This window comes from Lissotriton helveticus, chromosome 11 (genome assembly GCF_964261635.1).
Source record: "Lissotriton helveticus chromosome 11, aLisHel1.1, whole genome shotgun sequence".
In the NCBI taxonomy this organism is placed as follows: Eukaryota; Metazoa; Chordata; class Amphibia; order Caudata; family Salamandridae; genus Lissotriton; species Lissotriton helveticus.
The window spans coordinates 1007985680-1008009392 of NC_136072.1; the positions used below are offsets into that span (position 1 = coordinate 1007985680).

The following is a 23713-nucleotide window of genomic DNA, read 5'->3' on the forward strand; positions in this document are numbered from 1 at the left end:
GATTTGAAAGTTGTCCTAATTATATTCTGTCCACACAGCTCTGCTTAAATTTGCTTGCTGAAAAGAGAACAGGGTAACAGATTAAGAAAATTTCAATTCGCATTTCACTCTCATTTGGATAAAAAAGTACTAACCTAATGAAAAAATCATATTTAGGAACATAGGAAAAGCTGCTTAGGATTTGCATTATATTATTTCAAGATTATTGAGCAACTGAAGCCCTTCTTTTAAAGTGTCATAAGCGAGGAAGGTCAGCTCCAGTGTTGAATATTGTAACTCTCTGGCCCCATGTACATAGAATGCAGTGACTGTTTCAGGTACATTGAACGCAAATCCTAATTCAGGGAGTCTTTCAAACCTTGGCGTGTTTTTAAATAATATGCCTATATCATGCCCACACTGAAGTGATATATCCATAGCATGGGCTGAAATATCACGTTAACATATAACCTAGAGGTGGTGCACAACAACCTATAAGTAATTACAGTATGCCTGTCTAGGGGACACAGAGCTTACCTTTTAAAACTTCCTCAATATCATTTCAGTAACAACATTCCTGATGCTGTAAACGTAAAGGAGGCTACTCCACTAAGCGTGCACAAGATATTAATGAGTAACATTACACTTTCAATCTCTTTTCTTTTTGTTTGAAAGTTTATCTTTCTGCAGATTGCTAAATATTTAAAGTGATGTATTAAGAGGTTATTATCAATGTCTGTTTTACAGGAAAAACCACTCCAAATGTTTAGTGCATTGCAAAATGGGTGTCAGTCGCTCCGCATCAACTGTCATAGCCTATGCAATGAAGGAATTTGATTGGTCCTTGGAGAAAGCATATAATTATGTGAAGCAGAAACGTAGCATTACAAGACCAAATGCTGGATTCATGAGGCAGCTATCTGAATATGAAGGTATTTTAGATGCAAGGTAAGGCAAACATTTTTCTGCAAAGTAAAAACATCCTAATCTGTTTGCTGTAGTTATTATTGGCTTGCAAATGGCTTAACAGTTAGTGGCATTCAAAACAAAAACACAAGTTTGCTCAATTCTGAAAGTAAGATTGTGGTAAAGGCGTACAAAAAGAATGTTGAACTTAAATTATTGCTCTTCTCCACTTAAATAAATTACCTTTGTTTATAATGCACATAACTACAGATGTTGCATGATGCAGACAGTCATCCCCCTTTTTATGCATTCCTTTCTTGAAATACAAAAACTGATTTCAAATGTTCTTCTGTTCCCCTTTCTCAGACCCTCTACACCCTTCCTGCTCACATGCATGTAGGTCACTTTAGAGGGCATCCATAGTTAGCCATATTTAGAGAACTAGGAAAATGGGAAACTGGGAGAAGATGTGATTAATATGTGCCATCATATTCTATCTTCAAGTGGTATATTAAAAGAGAATTTATTGTTTAAGCTCTTCTATGAGATTTCATGAACATTAATGTTGATGTCCTCTTCCAACAGCAAGCAACGACATAACAAGCTGTGGAAACAGAGAGAATGTAACATGGGAACCAGTGAAAATGACACCACAATGCCAAATACATTTCAGTCTGAAAACATGGATGCAGCATCCGAGCACGGTCAGTGTGATGCATGCAATATGGATGCAGGATATCATTGCTCGAAATCACACAGTAAAGACAATCTTGCAGCGCCGGAGGTTAGCTGTAACTTTAGATCTCTTGCTGAGTCTCATCTGGAAAATACAGGACAAGATGGAACAATGCTGATTGAGGAGCTAGAGAGAGATGCAATGTTGGACGATGAATCATCTGTAGACAAAAATACCATCATATCCTATGGTGTCAAAGGGAAAATCAACCCCAACCTAAAACTGGAATCCTTAGCTGGGAAGATTGACTTTAGTGACAAAGACGTAAGAAAACAATTAGACTTTCAGAATAATTCTGACTCTAAAAGCATAGACTTTAATTTAAACCCAGAAAATGCTACAAGCAAACAAGAAAGTCCAAAAAAAGCCCAAACAAACATTTCGGATGGTAATGATCAAAACCAACTTAACACAGAAAATGCAAATAACAACAATAGTAAAAGGAGTTATCCTGAAGATTTTGAGGTATGTCAGGTTTTTGCAGTTATTTAGCTACAACACACGTGCTCTTTTAGACTGATTTGGAGCAATGCATGTTCACACCTTGCAAATGTGGTAATACTGCATCACAACACAGAAAATATTTCATTTTATCACTAGCTTTTAGTTTGTGGTAACTGCCGAAATGAATATAAAAACTCACAGAAAATGGTTTTTCTGCAAATTACTTCTCATATGTCTGTATAAAGTGCAAAATATGTGGTAATAACATTGTTGCCGGTGGCGGTATCATAAATACTGCTTCGGCATTCTTACAGAGGTTTAACTGTCCATCCGAAATGAGTTCCTGAGTGAATAGTGTGATTAGTGTTATTCTTTTGGCCTCCTGGTTGAATTTTGTTATAAAACGACTACTGTGTTCCTAGACAAACTCTCTAGTTGATAAACTCAACGTTAGACAAGATTAGTGCAGGACAAGTACTGTCAGCATTTATTTAGCAATGCCTTAAAGTTACATGTTCTTCTATCGGGCACATGTAACACATTGTAATAATGTTAATGAATATGTTTTGTTCATTTTGAAAATTCTTTTGTTGCCCTCACCTGCCACACAAATGTACAAAACATTGAAACTCACATAGCATTTGTGACTTGGTTTATTTGGGACTCAGAATATAATTTTGACAATGTTCAGTCATTATGCATTGTATATGACTTTAATGTTAGGGTTTATAAAAGTTGTGCAGTACTTTTGACTGACATTAAAGAGAAGCTGGAGACTTGGTTTGAAGTGTTCATAAAAACCAGAGCATATTAATAAATACAAAATAAGAGAAGGCCCATCAACGTAAAAGGGATGAAAGCAATATTTTAATATTCATGTTTACTTTTATGATAACTCTATTGAAATCTAAAGATAGCGTAGTGCACATATATTCAAATATTATTCCAAAGGAAATCCACCAGTGATAACCAGAGGCCTCTGTGAGGCTTGAAGGGTAAAGAGGACTGTGGCTGTGCACCTACAAAACATTTTTGACCTTGTAGTCTGATACATTTTGACAAATATGATCCCTCTGGGATATAAATCTACCAAGCAATAAAATATATTTTTATATTTTCCTTAATATGCTTGCTTTCACTTTTGAATAGCACATCTCTCTTTAGGGGGAGCTAGCTCTGGTATTTTTTGCAGCGTTCTGTGAAAGTCTTGTTTGGACTTAGGTAGACAGTATTTTATCAACAAAACGTTTTTTAGTTTTACAGAATGAGATCTAACTCGAACTTGAAATTGCTTCAGATTTAGTTTCATTTTCCACTGTTGCATTCCAGAAAATAACTATAAATAATCTGAAATAAATTTGTAAAATGTATCCGACCTTGACTTTTTGATTTTTTCTATTAAAGACGATACTACGATACAACCAATGTTAGGTATTAAATTCCTTTACCGATAAGGCACAGGTTAGTAAGTTATGCATATAGTCTGTTGACATTTTTATTTCTATCCTATAATTAATGTATTAGCTCAATTATCAAGAATTTCTCTGCCATATGATTATAATAAGATCTACGAAAAAAACAGAAACGCTTGTGAATCTGAAACCAGACAACATTGAAAGGTAGATTCCCCACACCGATCCAATTTCTCCACCTTAATTTTTTGTAAATAACAATGAAGGGTCTCGCATATCCTCATAGACATCTGTCTACATGTCGATCATGTCTAGGAACTAAAATCTGTTGTAAGATTGCAACTGTTGTAGTAACTGTGGTAGTTACAATCGGAGTATTAAAGCCCCCCATTATTAGCAAACCAAATAAACAAGAGAAATAACAATGATGTACAGGCACCCTCTCAGTATATTGAACATCCAGAATTCGCATGTCCAAAGTCTTGAAAACAGAAATGAGAAGAAAACTACAAAGAAAGCTTTCTGATGTATGACATGCAAGAATATTCCCTCACGACCTAAATACATTTGAAAATAACAATTTTTTACTTTAACAATTATTTTGACACAGGGTGACAGCATTAACTCATTTCATATACATTCTTTATTATTTTTTATATACGAAATATTTTCATCTTTTTTTTTTTCTTCTTTTACTTTCTAATTATCACAATCATTTGATAAAACATGTAGTACTTCATTAGAACAATAAAAACCATATCCGTACAATGCAGAGAAAGAAACAAAAAGCCTATTCAAATTTTGTCAAGAAAAACCTAATAGCAACTATCTCACACACCCTACATTCACTCCTTATTATGCGTCTGAGGGATCGCAAGTTGTAACGCGAAGTTGTTACGCAAGGGTGACGCGTTTCGATGGTGTAAAAACCACCTTCCTCAGGACCTTCTAGCAGAACACTCAAATATTCATAAACTAATCATAACCACTGCATGGATGGATATCTGTAATGATAAATAACATACATATGTATCATTAATCTAATTTTTCTATCTGATGTTTACATCGTACATTACATAATTGCTCTTACTTAAATTACCCTGTGTAAATCAACAAAAGATACTTAATCACATTTCTTATTTCATTATTTTTGTCTTTCATCGGTGATCCAGAAACTAGCAAAACAGCACATGTCATACACTGCCAAAATTGAGAAAAACAGTGTGATGTAAATTTAAATAAAGAATAAATATAGTAAGAAAGATTGGAAAAAATTACCGAGAAACTTTATAAAATTTGTTAACAAGACTAGTTGTCATGTAGCTTGATTTGGAGGACACATATTTTGATAGATATCCTATTGATAGTTACTAAAGATGCCATTATTCCTAATTTTAATTATCACAATTATGGTATATGTTCTTACCCTGGTGTATCTGGTGGGGTAGAATACCGCTTCAATTATAGGTTCATCTCAGAGAATTTGTTGCCTAGGAGTGTTCCTAAGTTAGATTAAATCAGGAGTATGCATAAATCCGACACATTTGTGGGCATATTGGTAACATGATTATAATTATATATTCTTGCTGGTCCTGTCGCTTACCAAAAAAATGGTCAACCCGATCATGAAATGATTTGAAGTACGGGGATTGTCCGGAGCTGGTAGCCCTTTGTAACAGGTACAGATTACCTAAAAACGATAGCTATCCTTAATAAACAAGTGAGGGTTCTATACTTTTGTATGGTGTGACTTGAATATAAAGTATTCCTACTAACCTTTTTGTTCACTGTGGTAACCATAAGATACTTTGTGCACTAACGTCGGCTGGGTTCTATTCCACAGTCCATTTGATTTAGATCCCTTATTCAATGGCAATTAACTGTGACAAAAAAATAATAATCAAAGAATCATGATGAGGGTCGAGCATCAGATTCCAATCTTAATATCACTCATAGGTCACTCCTAAGCCACATGGCCTGTGGCTTTTAACTAATTCACAATTGCAGACTTCTGTGCGTTAAAGTTATCTCAGTTGTAACCTATCCAACTCAGCCCCACATACGACTGACTATTAAAAGTTGCTTACTCGCTACCTTCAGATTTTAAAAGGTGCTCGAGAGCTGGGGCTATACGGGTGGCTTCACTTACTTTTGTTTAATCTGACGCGCGGCGTATATCGCTCCATCCGGCACTTCCTCGTACGACCCCGTAGGCTTGAAAGAGCTCTCGTAACATCTTCCCTTAAATACAAACCCTATGGCGCCAAAAAGATTTTGTTCACGTGACCCAAATGTACACGGGCGCCATTACTAAGTGGTGTCATTTTCGTGTTGTATATGTTAGTATTTTCTTGCGTTTTATAATGCAACCGAATCGTCTGTGCTATTTCTTATTTGTGGAACCACCCGACTCTCATCAAGTATAGCGAATTCTGTGCACTTGCCGATGCAATAGCGATGCAACAGTCACGTCCCTTACATTTCCACGAAAACATTTTTCATATGTAGGGAGCAGTCTCCACCTATTAGAGATAGCATACGTATGTGGAACGCCAAACAATATCACAGGGATTTTTGTAAAAACGCAACAGTTTAAATTCTCATGTAGTTTCATGTAATAAACAGCCTGCAAAGACTAGTTCTATGAGCACCATTACTAAGTGGTGTTACTAACTCTTGTGCTGACTACACTTAGATGGCCATTGGAATTAACAATTAAGCTGACCGAGGCAATATTTGAAGAAGTCACAGTTAAGCCATAATAGGACCTCCTCTGGCTGGCTCTGTGAACTACGCAATATGAGGGGTTCAGTGAGTTATGAAAGGCCCCCCGACAGTGTCTGAAATGCACCATCTCAATCCCCAAGGATGCACTTATGTAAGCTCTATTTTGAGGCATTTCCCAAGTATGGATTTAAAACAAAAGATGGTATGAATTATCCCAACATGACAAAGAATCATATATGGATGATATCAATATGTACTCTGATTCGTATATTTCAATTCAGAATGTTAAACCCGGAGACTCACTCTCAACCAAATCAGGTTGGGGTAATTAACATGATATTGTCTGCAAAAGTCCGAGTTGAATAATTAGTATAAGACCAATTCTTTTTTGAATAATGTATGCAGGAAAAGTTTATTCTGTCACATACCAAGAAATGTTTTCCTTAAGACCTGTCCTAACGCTATCAAAGCGGAAAATCCAATAGCATTCCCGTTTTTTCCTGGTTCTTTCAAGTTGTTCTCCATTTCTGTATTGGACCTTTTCCAGAATGCACCATTTAAGTTCTGATTCTTTATGGTTAAGATCAACACAGTGTTGGGTCAAAGGTGCTGTCATCTTATTGGTCCTTACCGACGATTTATGTTCACTGAATCTCAGTCTAAACTCTCGTCCCGTTTCGCCAATATATGCTAGTCCGCATGGGCATACAATATAATAGACGACATTTTTACTTCTACAATTTGTAAACGATTTTAATGCCATAGTCATATTATTGTGCTGAAAGGTGTTACCAACAATCGCAGAGTCACAAGCATGGCAATTGCCACATCTGTGATTGCCACAAATGGTATCGCCGTCAGTCAAGGTTGTTTGTTTCTCTTGAGATTGAATTTTATGCCTTGTATGGACCAGCCGGTCCCTGAGATTTCTATTACGCCTAAATGCTACTAAAGGTTTCTCCAAGACGGTTTAATTCTCAACTTCAAGGATTCTCCAATTCTTGTTGATTATGTTCTTGATTTTGTAATTTAGTGTGGAGTGATTTATTACACATGTGATCTTATCTTGAGTTTTATTTCTTTTATGTTTCAGCAAAGCGTCTCTGTCATAATACTTCGCCCTTTTAAAGGCTTGGCGAACTAGGCGATGGGGATAACCCCTTTCAATTAGTCGTTCTCGCAGAGATGCGCTATGTGTGTCATAATCAATCAGAGATGTACAATTTCGCCGAATGCGAAGAAATTCCCCAAATGGAATTGAATCCTTCTGACAGTGGGGATGAAAACTACCAAATTGGAGGATGGTATTTTTTGCAGTAGGTTTGCGATAAAGACTTACTTTTAACTCTCCATCTCTCCCTTCAATTGCGATATCTAGGTATTCGACTCTTTCGCGACTGAAGTTCGATGTGAATTTTAAATTGTTATCACTGGCATTGAGCCAAAGAATGAAGTCTTCTAGTAGTGTCATTTCTCCCTGCCAAATAAAAAAAATATAATCAATGAACCGTCTCCATACGGAGACGTTCTCAAAGAAAGGGGCATTCGTATTGTAGATGTTTTTTCTCTCCCATTCGCCCATATAGGTATTTGCCACACTTGGTGCACAAGATGCACCCATACTTGTGCCCTTTATCTGCTTAAATAGATTACCCTCAAATTCAAAATATTTATTCAGGAGGACAACTTCCAGACACTGGATGATAAATTCATCCGGTCTGTTGTTGGGGTATCTCTGCAACAATGAGGTGACTGCCTGTAACGCCTGACACTGAGGAATGTTGGTGTACAACGCCTCAATGTCAAGTGTTACTAGGAAGTCAGTCAAAGGGTTGAAGGCTAAACCCTCAATTTTGTTTATCATGTCTCCTGTATCTTTTACGAATGATTCATATTTCTGTGTTAGGGGACATAAGAAGGTGTCTACGTATTTAGATAATGGCTCAGTGTTGGAACCGATGGTGGAAATTGCCATGCTTGTGACTCTGCGATTGTTGGTAACACCCTTCAGCACAATAATATGACTATGGCATTAAAATCGTTTACGAATTGTAGAAGTAAAAATGTCGTCTATTATATTGTATGCCCATGCGGACTAGCATATATAGGCGAAACGGGACGAGAGTTTAGACTGAGATTCAGTGAACATAAATCGTCGGTAAGGACCAATAAGATGACAGCACCTTTGACCCAACACTGTGTTGATCTTAACCATAAAGAATCAGAACTTAAATGGTGCATTCTGGAAAAGGTCCAATACAGAAATGGAGAACAACTTGAAAGAACCAGGAAAAAACGGGAATGCTATTGGATTTTCCGCTTTGATAGCGTTAGGACAGGTCTTAATGAAAACATTTCTTGGTATGTGACAGAATTAACTTTTCCTGCATACATTATTCAAAAAATAATTGGTCTTATACTAATTATTCAACTCGGACTTTTGCAGACAATATCATGTTAATTACCCCAACCTGATTTGGTTGAGAGTGAGTCTCCGGGTTTAACATTCTGAATTGAAATATACGAATCAGAGTACATATTGATATCATCCATATATGATTCTTTGTCATGTTGGGATAATTCATACCATCTTTTGTTTTAAATCTATACTTGGGACATGCCTCAAAATAGAGCTTACATAAGTGCATCCTTGGGGATTGAGATGGTGCATTTCAGACACTGTCGGGGGGCCTTTCATAACTCACTGAACCCCTCATATTGCGTAGTTCGCAGACCCAGCCAGAGGAGGTCCTATTATGGCTTAACTGTGACTTCTTCAAATATTGCCTCGGTCAGCTTAATTGTTAATTCCAATGGCCATCTAAGTGTAGTCAGCACAAGAGTTAGTAACACCACTTAGTAATGGCGCTCATAGAACTAGTCTTTGCAGGCTGTTTATTACATGAAACTACATGAGAATTGAAACTGTTGCGTTTTTACAAAAATCCCCGTGATATTGTTTGGCGTTCCACATACGTATGCTATCTCTAATAGGTGGAGACTGCTCCCTACATATGAAAAATGTTTTCGTGGAAATGTAAGGGACGTGACTGTTGCATCGCTATTGCATCGGCAAGTGCACAGAATTCGCTATACTTGATGAGAGTCGGGTGGTTCCACAAATAAGAAATAGCACAGACGATTCGGTTGCATTATAAAACGCAAGAAAATACTAACATATACAACACGAAAACGACACCACTTAGTAATGGCGCCCGTGTACATTTGGGTCACGTGAACAAAATCTTTTTGGCGCCATAGGGTTTGTATTTAAGGGAAGATGTTACGAGAGCTCTTTCAAGCCTACGGGGTCGTACGAGGAAGTGCCGGATGGAGCGATATACGCCACGCGTCAGATTAAACAAACGTAAGTGAAGCCACCCGTATAGCCCCAGCTCTCGAGCACCTTTTAAAATCTGAAGGTAGCGAGTAAGCAACTTTTAATAGTCAGTCGTATGTGGGGCTGAGTTGGATAGGTTACAACTGAGATAACTTTAACGCACAGAAGTCTGCAATTGTGAATTAGTTAAAAGCCACACGCCATGTGGCTTAGGAGCGACCTATGAGTGATATTAAGATTGGAATCTGATGCTCGACCCTCATCATGATTCTTTGATTATTATTTTTTTGTCACAGTTAATTGCCATTGAATAAGGGATATAAATCAAATGGACTGTGGAATAGAACCCAGCCGACGTTAGTGCACAAAGTATCTTATGGTTACCACAGTGAACAAAAAGGTTAGTAGGAATACTTTATATTCAAGTCACACCATACAAAAGTATAGAACCCTCACTTGTTTATTAAGGATAGCTATCGTTTTTAGGTAATCTGTACCTGTTACAAAGGGCTACCAGCTCCGGACAATCCCCGTACTTCAAATCATTGGAGAAGGTGACCACCGCGTTTGCAGAGCTCTACTCGCTCAGCGCTGTGCTGTGGCTCGCGCTGCTATTTTAACTCATCCTATTTTTATATTTGTGTTTATTTTCTTTTATTTCTCCCCTGCTTTTACTGTTCTGCTGCAAACCCCCCCTCTGGCCCTCACTGCATATAAAACAACTTAAGCACCGCTATTTTGCGGGTCCGGGCTCCGGGGGCTTCGGGGTCACGTGACTACGACGTGACGCCGCCATCTTGGGAAGGCTGTTCCCTTGCTTTGTCTGGGGGTTAGCGCGCTAGCGCTTTCACCGCCACTCGCCTATTTAAGGTGAGCCTTGACTCGGGGTCAGCCTGGAGAAGGTGACCACCGCGTTTGCAGAGCTCTACTCGCTCAGCGCTGTGCTGTGGCTCGCGCTGCTATTTTAACTCATCCTATTTTTATATTTGTGTTTATTTTCTTCTATTTCTCCCCTGCTTTTACTGTTCTGCTGCTAACCCCCCCTGGCCCTCACTGCATATAAAACAACTTAAGCACCGCTATTTTGCGGGTCCGGGCTCCGGGGGCTTCGGGGTCACGTGACTACGACGTGACGCCGCCATCTTGGGAAGGCTGTTCCCTTGCTTTGTCTGGGGGTTAGCGCGCTAGCGCTTTCACCGCCACTCGCCTATTTAACGCTCGCCTGGAGCGTAGCGGTCTAGCGTAGCGGTCGCGCCTTCGCTACGCCTGAGTCTCGCCAGAGTCCTGCCCGTCTGCGCCCGTCAGCGCTAAGGCAGGGCTAGGGCAGGGGACTCTGGCTCTCACAGGATGTTATCTGCTGAGAGCTTGCGCTCGATGCGACACGAGTTAAGAGATTGCCGTCATGGCACCTTGGATCCTCTTAGTGGGCCTTTCCACTGTCCCACCTGCTCATTCCAACTTCCTAAACCGCAGCTTATTGTCAGTCTCCAATCTAGACTGCCTGGTGCTCACAAGCCTAACCCTGTTGCAGGCGGAGCTACCCTAACCACCCTGAAAATCTTTCATCTCAATGTCAGATCTCTAACATGTCACCATCAAGAAGTATATTCGTTGATCTCTGATGATGATCCGGATATCTTCTTTTTTACCGAAACCTGGCTACATGATCAATCCATGGCGGTTATTAATTTAGCCCTCCCTGCGGGCTATACCATGTACTCTCACCATCGTAACGCTAGAGGCGGAGGCATCGCAGTTGCGGTAAAATCCCATTACCTATGCGCCTGGAAACCAACTACCATAGCAGGGTGTGAGAGCGCTCATTTTAATATCACTGTGAATCCCCACTTTACTTTCTCGGGATTATTAATCTACAGGCCTCCTGGTCCTGAGGGTGCCTTCCGGCTCAGCCTTCCGGAAGTAGTCGCCTCTTTAGTTATGAAAACTGTGAATTTTGCGATTATTGGCGACCTTAATTTGCACATGGAAGTCCCACTCAGTAACTCGGTCCACTGCCTGTTGGCGGATCTTGAAGCTTTCCAACTAAGCCAACTGGTACAATCACCCACTCACATAGGCGGACACCTGTTAGATCCTTTTTTGACGAATCTGACCACCAATATCTCAGTGCTCCAACCTAGACCCAGGCCTGGACCGACCATTACCTGATCGAAACCCGCATCACTACCCCTACCTCTCCCCACAGAAATAATTTTCCTGACATCCTCAAACGTCCTTGGCGAAATCTAGATCTTGAGCATTTTCATCAGCTCCTGATGAAACACCATCCCCAACCCCCTATAGAAGTTTCCCTTGGCTATGATAATTTCTGCGAGTGGTTAAACCAATCTTTGGATACTCTCATACCAGTCAGGTGGAGTAAGACCAGATCTAGTCCCTCCAGTCCGTGGTATGATGAATCCCTTAAACAGCTCAAATCCTCCTGCAAAAAAGCGGAACGTGCATAGCGCAAAAAATATGATGCTGACCTTAAGTCGGCTTATAGGGCCTGCACTAGAGTCTACCATCTGTTTAGCTATGGCTGCCTTCTACTCTCAGGAGATTAAGAACAGCACTAATCCCACCAAGGTCATATTTAGGGTATGCAATGATCTTACTAGTAAAAAGACCAATACTACCTTTCTCGAAGCCTCGTTGGCCCATTGTGAGGATCTGGCCTCGTTCTTCGTGGAAAAGGTAGAAGCCATTTACAGGTCTTTCTCTCAGGCCCCTATTAGGGAAAATAGCATTGCTTCTACGGTTTCTAAACCACTGCTTATTATTCCCAGTCCCACAATGGAGGAGTTTAAAGCCTTAACGACAAAAGTCAAATCTGGCTCCCCGGACGACCCTATGAGACCTACTCAATTTCGGGAACTCGCCCAGTGCTGCTACCCCGCAATGCACAGTCTGATGGATCTGTCCTTTAACACCGGCACGGTTCCCAGGGCTTGGAAGCAGGCGACTGTGATCCCAATCCTTAAAAAGCCTGCCCTTGACCCTACCAAATCTGAACACTACCGGCCTATTTCCCTTCTTCCCTGGCTAGCAAAATTAGCAGAATCTCATGCTAATCAGATTTTATCTTCTCATCTGCAGGAATCCAATATTCTGGATAATTCCCAGAATGGGTTCCGTGCGGGCCACAGCACCGAGACCGCGCTCTTGGTCATTAGGAAGATGCTGGACCAGGGTCAGACGGCGGCACTGATCCTATTGGATCTAAGTGCCGCCTTTGATACGGTTTCCCATCAGATCCTTCTGCACCGTCTCATGGAGGCCGGAGTCGGAGAGCTGGCACTTGAGTGGTTTCGATCCTTTCTTTCGGATCGAACCTTCAAAGTATCCACACCTCCTTTTGTCTCGGCTTCTCGCCCCATTCATCAGGGTGTCCCGCAGGGATCGGCCCTCAGTCCTACCCTTTTTAATTTGTATGTTCAGCCATTGGCGGAGGTAGCCCATAGTTTTGGTCTCACCATGGTGTCATACGCCGATGACACACAGCTGGCGGTGGCACTTAATGGTGATTCCAATATGGATGCCCCTAACTTTCAGTCAGCCCTTAAAGCTGTGGCAGGCTGGATGGCGAACAACCGACTACAACTTAATGCCTCTAAGTCCGAGGTCATTATTTTTGGTAGGGAAGGTGGACTCTGGGGAGATCAATGGTGGCCATCTGAATTGGGCCCTGTTCCCACCCCCGTTGCTGAAGTCAGAAATCTCGGGGTGTGGCTCGACGACAAACTTTCTTTCACCTCCCACACTAAACGTGTAGCTGGTACATGTTTTGGTGCCCTGCAATGCCTCCGACCCATCTTCAAGTTTTTTGATGCGGACACCAGACAGATCATAGTCCAAGCACTGGTACTTACCAGACTGGACTATGCCAGCTCTCTGTTTTTGGGTGTGAATCAGGCAGAACTGGCCCGCCTTCAGAGGGTGCAAAACGCGGCGGCCAGGATGCTTGTCGGCCTTCCGAAGTTTGTCTCTGCCCGTTGTACTATTCGAGACCTACACTGGTTGCCTGTTGGGCAAAGAATTAAGTTTAAAGCTTTGTGCTTAACTTTTAAAATTCTTAAGTCTGCCTCCCCTCCTATCCTACTGCAGACAATCCAACATTATGTTCCTTCCAGAGCCCTTCGATCCTCAGACTCAAATCTCGCCATTGTGCCCCGCTTTAAAAGAGCTAGAATGGGTGGACGCTCTTTTTCAGTGTTGGCGGCAGCTCTCTGGAATTCTTTACCTACTACTCTTCGTTCCATCCCAGATCTGCTCCCTTTTAGGAAGGCACTAAAAACCTTCTTATTCTCTTCAGTTGAACATTGCTTTTCTGGTCATCTCTGCTGTGTTGTGTTCTACCATCTCTGGATAGCGCCGGGACGCCTCTTGGCTGCGGCATCTGAGCGCTATACAAATTAAAATAACATAACATAACATAACATTTCATGATCGGGTTGACCATTTTTTTGGTAAGCGACAGGACCAGCAAGAATATATAATTATAATCATGTTACCAATATGCCCACAAATGTGTCTGATTTATGCATACTCCTGATTTAATCTAACTTAGGAACACTCCTAGGCAACAAATTCTCTGACATGAACCTATAATTGAAGCGGTATTCTACCCCACCAGATACACCAGGGTAAGAACATATACCATAATTGTGATAATTAAAATTAGGAATAATGGCATCTTTAGTAACTATCAATAGGATATCTATCAAAATATGTGTCCTCCAAATCAAGCTACATGACAACTAGTCTTGTTAACAAATTTTATAAAAGTTTCTCGGTAATTTTTTCCAATCTTTCTTACTATATTTATTCTTTTTTTAAATTTACGTCACGCTGTTTTTCTCAATTTTGGCAGTGTATGACATGTGCTGTTTTGCTAGTTTCTGGATCACCGATGAAAGACAAAAATAATGAAATAAGAAATGTGATTAAGTATCTTTTGTTGATTTACACAGGGTAATTTAAGTAAGAGCAATTATGTAATGTACGATTTAAACATCAGATAGAAAAATTAGATTAATGATACATATGTATGTTATTTATCATTACAGATATCCATCCATGCAGTGGTTATGATTCGTTTATGAATATTTGAGTGTTCTGCTAGAAGGTCCTGATGAAGGTGGTTTTTACACCACCGAAACGCGTCGACCTTGCGTAACAACTTCGCGTTACAACTTGCGATCCCTCAGACGCAGAATAAGGAGTGAATGTAGGGTGTGTGAGATAGTTGGTATTAGGTTTTTCTTGACAAAATTTGAATAGGCTTTTTGTTTCTTTCTCTGCATGGTACGGATATGGTTTTTATTGTTCTAATGAAGTACTACATGTTTTATCAAATGATTGTGATAATTAGAAAGTAAAAAAAGAAAAAAAGATGACAATATTTCGTATATAAAAAATAACATTTTTATATGAAATGAGTTAATGCTGTCACCCTGTGTCAAAATAATTGTTAAAGTATAAAAATTGTTATTTTCAAATTTATTTAGGTCGTGAGGGAATATTCTTGCATGTCATATTTGTGTTCCTCTCTTTCCATGACCTAAAATATATGTATAGAGGGGGTCCCATATTCATGTTAGCTTTCTGATGTATATCATGCAGTGTTGGAGAGAAGTACTTTAAAGACTGTAGAGCTCTCTGGGCATCAAACTCATGTTTATTCTAATTCGCCCAGAAATTCTAATGTTTTTCATTCTCCATACAGTACATCCAGTATAGCTTTATCCATTACTGCTTTAAGAAAAACATAATTGGTTGCCCCATCAGACCACTTTTGTTCCCAAATAAGTGAAACCATCTCTCACCCATGTAAGTTTCCAGTCTTTAGAGTATGAGTAAGTCATTGACTGAAACCGGTATCAATAACGTTTTCAGAATCGAGCTGTACAATAGCAATTATTTGATTTCTGCTCCTTGTTAAGTTGAGTATATCAGTCACCTGTCTTATGTCCAATATATCTTCTATAACGAAGCCTGTTTGAGGATGATAATTCAAACATTGATACTTCAGTCACACGAATAGCATAAATCTTTGCCATAATATTAACATTAAAGGTCAGCAATGGTGCTGTACTAACATTCTTTTACCTTGGTTCATTATTATTTGACTTTCGCAGTACCACATCAGTGGCATATTTCATTGAGTGAGCCACATTTCCCTGTCTTAATGCAAGTATTTAGTAGAGGCTGGAGAAAGTTCATCCCTAAAAACCTTGTAAAAGTTAGACGTGAAAATGCCTTGTCACAGGGTTCCAGGAGGAAAAATAATCTCCAGTATATAGATTCCCATACAAGTCATAAAACATTTTTGGTAAATACCTAATTTAGAATTTGAAATCTTATTCATACGGGTCAACAATGGACATATGTTTTTGAGTTCCCTAAGAGGCACATGACCTGTTAGGTAATAATGTACAGGACGTTTTACCTGGTTCCCAATACCTGTACTATGTACAAAATGCAGCTTTTCCAGTCTGTATGCCCAACAGGGTATATCTTCTGTTCTCAGTTTCCTCAGATTTAGTTTCCACCAACTCTTGCACATCCTTCCGCAAGGCTTTCTCTTATTTGTAAAACTAGCAATGCTAATTAAATGGCTATACCATAATGCCTTAGGTGATTTCTCACAACTGGTGACGGGTAGTTGAACCCAAATTATCATTTATGTCATCAGGAATTATTTTTTCCAATATGACTAAATAAAACAATAGCATTGTTGAAGGAATACGTGGCCCAGAAACCTTTTTTTACAAGTTCAATCCGATTCTCCCACCATCAATTCCATCTTAACAGGTTTACGCTCTGAGACAACAAACCCAAAGTATTACAGTTTTTGTTAAATTGTGTAGCAGCTTATTACCAATAGCTTATTATTGCTTTATTCTATATCACAATGTGGTTTAATTTTCTAAGAATTCCTCTTCTATTTTGCATGAATTGATTTATTTGCTGCTGTACGAGAGTAATCATTCATGCCAGCTGGAATATATCGAGTCTGGTATAACTTTTGGACGTTTCAAGTGCAGTCAAACTTTTAAACAGATGGCTTTTGATCAACAGCCAAGGCATCTGAATTGACAGAGAAAGGCTCGCCTAATAACTTTATTAGAAGGCTAGATTTGAAGAAACCTCTGGGGACACAATTTTTGACTACAGGAGGAGGTTAGGAGACCTTCTGGTCTGGTTTTCATGCTTGGTCACTAAATCTTGGGATGTGGTACGCTCCATTATCACAATAATGCAGCACAACCTCTGGAGCTTAAATGCAGAACTTGGCAAAATTTGGTTGGAACAGCTGATGAGCTTAAAATAACAGCGCAATTGATAATCTCTTGGAGAAAATGAAGGTCCGTAACTGAAAATCCCTTCTGTTGGCTGGATTTTACACTCCTTTTTGTGGAAAAGCTGGTGACAAGAAAGGGAGCATGGACAGGGATTTCTCTCTTTCTTTAGACCTTTTCAAAAAACATCCTCCGGACTTAGACCTTGCATCCCCAGCAAGGTTTTCACCCTATCCTCCGTGTTAACCACTTGTGGTACTGGGTCTGTCTGCTTAAGAGAATGCAACATGTTCTGTTCTCCTCCAGTCTTTTTTTGTGTTGGTGTATCCCTCAAGCTGAGGACTGCACTTTTTCCAACATATGCAGTAGTCAAGTATTGAGCTATCTCCTGATTTTATTGTTTTCCCTGTCACTTACCCATTAGGAAACACTGCTTGTCTACTTTTCAATTTGGACTTTAGATAAAAACATTTAAAAGAAGAGGCAAGATTTTGTGAGGGAACATTTATCGTTTAATGGTTTCATTTTAAGGGTACTTTTTACACACTTACTCCAGATACACCCGTTCATTCCACCAAGTCTTAACCTGACTACAGGTCTACAGTGTTCCTGTAGTAGCACAATGCACAGCAACATAGTTCTTTTCATGTTTTCCTAATCATCAGGTATAACATCCAAGCATCTCGCCAGCAACTCATGCATGTGATGACAGTTTCCATGACCTCTATTCTCTGCAAAATAATGTTCTGCTCTCATATATGTGCATGCAGAAGCTGTGAACACACAGTATGCCTCAACGTGGTCCAGAAAACTTTGTGGCTCAACAAATATTATGCCAGATAAAGTCAAACAGAGTTTGCTCCCCATTTCGGAAATATGGGAAAGACCTATCTTGGCTCTGGATGCTTGTTTGTCCTGTAAGTATTCCAAAGTCCCATCGTCCAGTACACCAGCACGCAATGATTAAAAGACCATTGTATGCAGAGAGTTGTTGCATTATACCTAGTGGGCGATCACTTACAACACTAAATTCCACCCTATATAGGTCTCACTCCATGTATCATCCTGGCTACCAGGCATCATCTTCATAGGGTGTCAAAGCTCATGTTGGTTATACCTGCTGAGGCCACTCCAGTAGCAGTTGCGTGCTACACAAATACAGATGACATATAAAGTATTGACACATCATAATGTGAAAGTTGTTCTTCTAATAGAACAGCGCTACCTGATTTTCATGGACTAACATGCAAGTACTGACAGATTACAGAGAGACTATTACATTTATCGTTTGCTCTAACACCCATTAAGCATTTCTTTTTTCTTTTGCAGGTTGATGCATTATTTGGAATCCTAAGAAAAGTCAAGCCTTCATATCAGTCTTGCACTGATTGCATGTATTCTTCAGGTATGGCATCTGAATCCCTAGGGCAATGTGAAATGCTGAATAAAGCTACTGCCCCCTGCTCTGCAACAATCTGCACACAACCTTCACTTTTATTACATACAAGTTCTTCATTGTTAGACCAAATTCCCAGTAGGCCTACAAATAAAACATCAATGCCTCCTTTGGATGACCTGTTATTTCAGCCAGTTGGGGAGGTGAGTGGTCAAGACATCTCTGTTGCTAAAAACGATTCCAATCATCACTTTAGTGCAACTAAACCAGTACATACTGTTTCAGCAGCAGCACAGCCCAGTTTGGAAGATGGCTCGGTTTGTAAAAAAGACAGCAAACAAGCAAAGGATTTACGGTATGTATTATTTAGCAAAGAATTGGAAAAGCCAACATCCAGCAGTTATTTGATGCAACATCAAGAATCTATTATTCAACTCCAAAAAGCTGGTCTAGTTAGGAAGCACACCAAAGAACTAGAACGTCTGAAGAGTGACTCAGTTGAAGAGCGGTCTTCGTTGAAAGACAATACCACACACCAAAGTGACACACTAGCAGAGGAAAGTTTAGACCAGGTACAGCAGGACTTATTGTGTGTGCCCCAACAGACAAATCCAGGTAGAAATGCAAAGGACAGTGTGGAAAGATCCGAGCACATCCATAATTTGGATGGAATGTTGCATAAAACATCCACACCTTATGTATTTAGGACAGAGCAGATTAGTAGCTTCTCAAAAGAATTTCTGAAAACAATATGCTACACTCCAGCATCCTCCTCAGTGAGCTCCAACCTAACTCGGAGTTCCAGCAGCGATAGCATCCACAGCATACATGGGAAGACCGGATTGGTTAAACAGCGGACTCAGGAGTTTGAAACTAGGTTGCGATTAGCTGGAGTAACCCTTTCCTCCTCTCTGAAGCGATCTAACTCTCTAGCCAGGCTGGGAAGTCTCACCTTTTCCTCTGAAGATATATCCGGGGACATAGATATGCTGACACTGTCTGATGTAAGCGATGCCAAATTTAAAGAGATTTCAGTAGTTCGCAAATCGCATTCGACTCCGAAAAAGAAAGAACCATGTTTCAGTCTTTTAGACTTTCCTGGCACAAGAAACTTCAAGGACAAATCTGGCACAGAGAAAAGCTGATGTTTTTGATTAATTTGCACATCAAGTTTGTGGAACAGTTCAAGCTGGCATTGAATGTTTAGCTGCAATGCTTCTTGCCTTTTTTTGCAAGAAAAACCTGAATTGAATATCTTGGGTAAGGCAATCAAAAATGCTGTGCAACCCTTAAGAGTTTATTAATCCAAACAATGCTGCCATTGTCATTTCATTTGCCAAGTAAATGCACAGTTGCTGAACAAGTTGTTTTGCATTTTCTCATATCAACAAAACCGTGATCGAAATATGGACTTATTTGCAAAGCAAACCTTGCACGTTTCAGTCAAGCACTTCTGTAATTCTACCTCTTTTGCTGCAAAACACTTATTAAGTTAATGTTTTTAAAACATGATTTTTTTTCATATCTGTAAAGCATTCGGCAAATACACCTGCAAAAGCTCCAAATGAATTGTGGGTTAATTCTGCATTGTTCTTGCCAGCTTCAGATACTTTCCTTTGAATTTAATGTGTTTCTATCACTTATTCACCAGCACAGATATAGAATACTTTTTCTTAAAAAAGTCTGTTCAACTATTATCAAAAAGAAGATTACTTTTACGTGTGTGTATCTGTTGTCACTTTTGTTGATAATGTTCTATGCCAGTAATGAATGAAGCAACTTGGATAACATCAGTTGACGATGCATTGCAATGTCAAGGGTTTCATGACCACATCTTGTGGCTAGTACATTCTTTAAAGTTATTTCTTTGAGCTTTAACCCCTTCCACGCTGATGACGAGCTGGGCTCGTCATGAGGTAGCCTCCTCGCACGCTGATGACGAGCCCAGCTCGTCACGTAAAGTGCGCTTTTAAAAATCTCATCGTACGAGCGGAATTCCGCCCGCACACATGCGGTTAAGGGCTAGGAACTGTATTTTACGTGTTACTAAATTCTATTTTGTGAAACTTTTGAGAATGGGGTAGGCTCTTGTAAAAGTTCATACAGTAACAGATCCATTTGTCGAGTAATACCTTTACTTTCACCCTGAAAAAATACATAAAGAGACAAGCAGTACATCACGTGTGACTTACACTAATAATGTCTTCGTTACAAGTGGACGTTAATTCCGATGGTCCCCAGTAACATGAGTTACGTGGCCCACTGGAATTATAGGTTTAGTGGGACCACTGCTGCACAGTGTTATTCCACCCAGACCATTCACCTGCTACAGGTGGGTGAAGAATCTTAGTGAGGTACTTGTAAAAAATCTGCATCATTAGGCGCAGTAAATCCAATTTCTGCAAGTTTTTCCTCAAACTTTATAATCTGTTAATCCCAGGTTTTCCCTCCATACAAAATTACCAAGGCTATGAGGGAGGGAAATAACAGGAATTTTTACAGTCCACTTATAAACAGGCCCTATTATGAAACCCGCATCTTGGTACTTGGATTGCAAAAGAAAGAATGTTGGGATTTTCCGGTTTTGGTAGTATCAGTACATGGGTAGTGGACATCTTTGAGGGTAGCCAACAGGTGTATAATTTGTCTAGTGGTTTCTATTACTTTATTTAGCCTGCAGAGGCCTGCATTCCTGTTTGTTTGCCTTGTTCCTATAAATCTTCAGACAGCTTGAGCTTGATCAAACTGTGGCATTCACAAATGGAGGGAATGTGCTAATCTTGTAAAGTTTCTCTATGTTACAGCATGAATATAATTTACCTGGGTCTGTTGTACTTTACAGTATCTGAACTTGAGGACTATGCTCGCTATTTTAGCTATGCTACATGAACATGGCTGGAGAAGTGTCAAATTATGATATCACTGTGAATGCAAAACCTACTAAGACAGAAAATTCCCAGTAGTTGATTACAAAATTGCTTCTTAGCCTGCTGCTGAGAAAATATCTTCTGGGTACTAAAGATGTATATGTTGAAATACCCACCACATACGTCCTCTATGATCAACACAGAAATGTCTTGCTCCACGTTTTCATTTCCAAAATGAACATGTGAATGGACACATTTCATTTTGGTTACTGTTATTGGCCTACTTAATATAACACATATATAATATTCTACCATTCCTTTCTCAAATTGCATTTTTTGTGCTAACTACTTTCTTGCTTTTGATGGTGGCTTACACTGTTTTGAAAAATTTGACAGTGGAAATTGCGCATCCCAAGTGGCATCGCAAAAATACATTTGAGCTGTTGATTTTGTTAAAACAAATTGTGTTGGATTAATGTATTTTATGTATGAGATTAGTGCTCCTTACAAATGCCACATTCGTGCAAATGGGCACCTGATTCACAGTACCAACGCAATTCTAATTAAAAGATAAACTGTAGTGCATTTCTGGATCAGCAAGAAAGAGCTAGGAGTCAGCAGAACAAATTACCTTTTACAGAAGAGAGTCGGAGATGTATTCTGTACCAAAATACACATTTAAAAAAAACTTTGCTTCAATAGAACAACATTTATTGTGCAAAGATTCTACTTACAATCTGTCATTTTGGTCATAGACAGATGAAGAGGTATATATGTATGTTGCGATATTATTTTTAAAGTGATTCAAAAGTCCTTCTCAGTAATATGAGAATATTGTTTTGTAAAACGTAGTTTCCATATATTATTTTGATATGGTCATACTGTCTCCGTCAGTTAGTGTGGTTATGATCATTATTTTGGATATGTGTTGTTAGTTATGTGTTCAGAAAAAAACACCAATATGAACACATCTTCAATAAACTCAGCAACCCCCAATAATATATGGCAGTTTTATCAATAGAGTTTTTTACGCTCCCATTCCAAGGAGTGTTTTATGATGGGAAAAATATTCATGGAAGTAAAATCAGCATTGCAAGTAGCTATTTCCTGTAAGCCCTTGCATTCTACGAGAATATGCTAGAATGTGGAACAGTATATGGACTGTCTTGAGGAACTGGTAAGAAAAATGAAGTTTTAGGCAGACCTGTTTATTGTTTAAGCTGCTGCACTAGGCCATTAATGGAGTTTTAAGACGTTCTGTTAGATTTATTAATCAAGGAGACATGGCTTCTTGAGCTATACACTCAGACGTCTAAAAGCAGCTGTGACTCTTGCAACTGTAAGTTGTCATAAGGTTGGGGCCTTTCGTGGCCTGCTTGCCTGTGTCCTATTTTGGGGAATATAGTATTTGTGCCAAAATCTATCCCTTAGTTCAGAATACCTTTTATATTTAAATTGAGTAGCTCCAAAAGTAAATTTGTGTAATCTTTATTGTGACATTTGTTTCAAATTTGTCTTTTTTCAATTTTGCCATTTACTGTTAGCTCAATGAGCTTATTTCACTGTGTACATTTCCATGTTAAATTCAACTTTGCTTTTTAGATTAATCGTGCTGTAAATTGCTGTTGTTTTAGGGCACATGTTTACGTATTAAAATATACAAATAGATAATGGGAGTCTGTGGTGCAGCTTTTGTAGAGAAATGATGAATGTGGTTTATATTTGAATGGATACTTATTGTTATTTCTTTTGAAAGCTTATTTATGGTGTGTTTACATTGAACACATGATAGTTAATCGGTCTTTTACCACAAGCAACTAATGTCGTGAGTCAGTAAAACAGAGACAGGAGGTGCTTAATTGTGGATAATAGGGTACAGACTTGTCTAAAATACAATGGAAATGCACTAATTGATTTAATTGAAGGTGGGTATTTAATGAAAAAAAATCTGTAGTAATGGTAATGGGTGTATGCTACCTTAAAACAGGTCAATCTTTGTTGCAATTGTAGATCTCTATTTAAAAAAGTCTACTGATTCTTAGGAAGGATTAATAAAAATCCAATAATGCGGTTATCATTTTCTTTTGTTGACAGAATATGTTCTGTTCGCCTTCCAAAGCCATCTGTTCAACATTTTATTTAGCAGGCTTTTCTTTTGGCAATAGAAGTGTGATGTTCTCCCTTTTAGAAAGCAAGCCCACATTACACCCAATCAGCTCATACGTACAAGACTGAGAAGTTTCTGCACTTTTAGTTTCTGCAAAATTGGTCTTATGAGTTTGCTTGGAAAGGCTGGAAAGCTTTCAGTTCTAGACACAGTTTATGATTGGACTGCATTCATGTGTGCAGAAAACCTTTGGGCATTCTTGTTAGTTAGCACGCATCCTTTGGAAATATAGCCAAGAATGGGCGTGGCTCTCCAATTTCAAATACTGTGTGCATACATACACCCTTCTTATGTTTCAGTTGTATTACACTAATTTTGGTAACTTGAAATCTGCTTGTGTTACTAGAACAATGTGTAAGTATGATAACAGGCACCAGGCTATAGAGAGTAATTAATTTTATGATTGAATTCTCATGCAATATGTTAATTGGAATC

The 23713-nt window shown here is 39.2% G+C and overlaps 1 protein-coding gene across 2 annotated transcripts in view; it reads left to right on the forward strand.

The window, feature by feature from the left end:
- SSH1 (slingshot protein phosphatase 1) overlaps positions 1–22779 on the forward strand; it is a 542618-nt gene extending 519839 nt beyond the window's left edge. For both annotated transcript variants that reach the window (XM_078667402.1, XM_078667403.1), the window contains 3 exons: positions 727–927; positions 1471–2086; positions 18178–22779. In XM_078667402.1, coding sequence (XP_078523528.1) covers positions 727–927; positions 1471–2086; positions 18178–19389 — 2029 coding nt within the window. In that variant the 3' untranslated portion in view covers positions 19390–22779. The remainder of the gene's footprint in view (positions 1–726; positions 928–1470; positions 2087–18177) is intronic.
- The last annotated feature ends 934 nt before the right edge of the window (positions 22780–23713 follow it).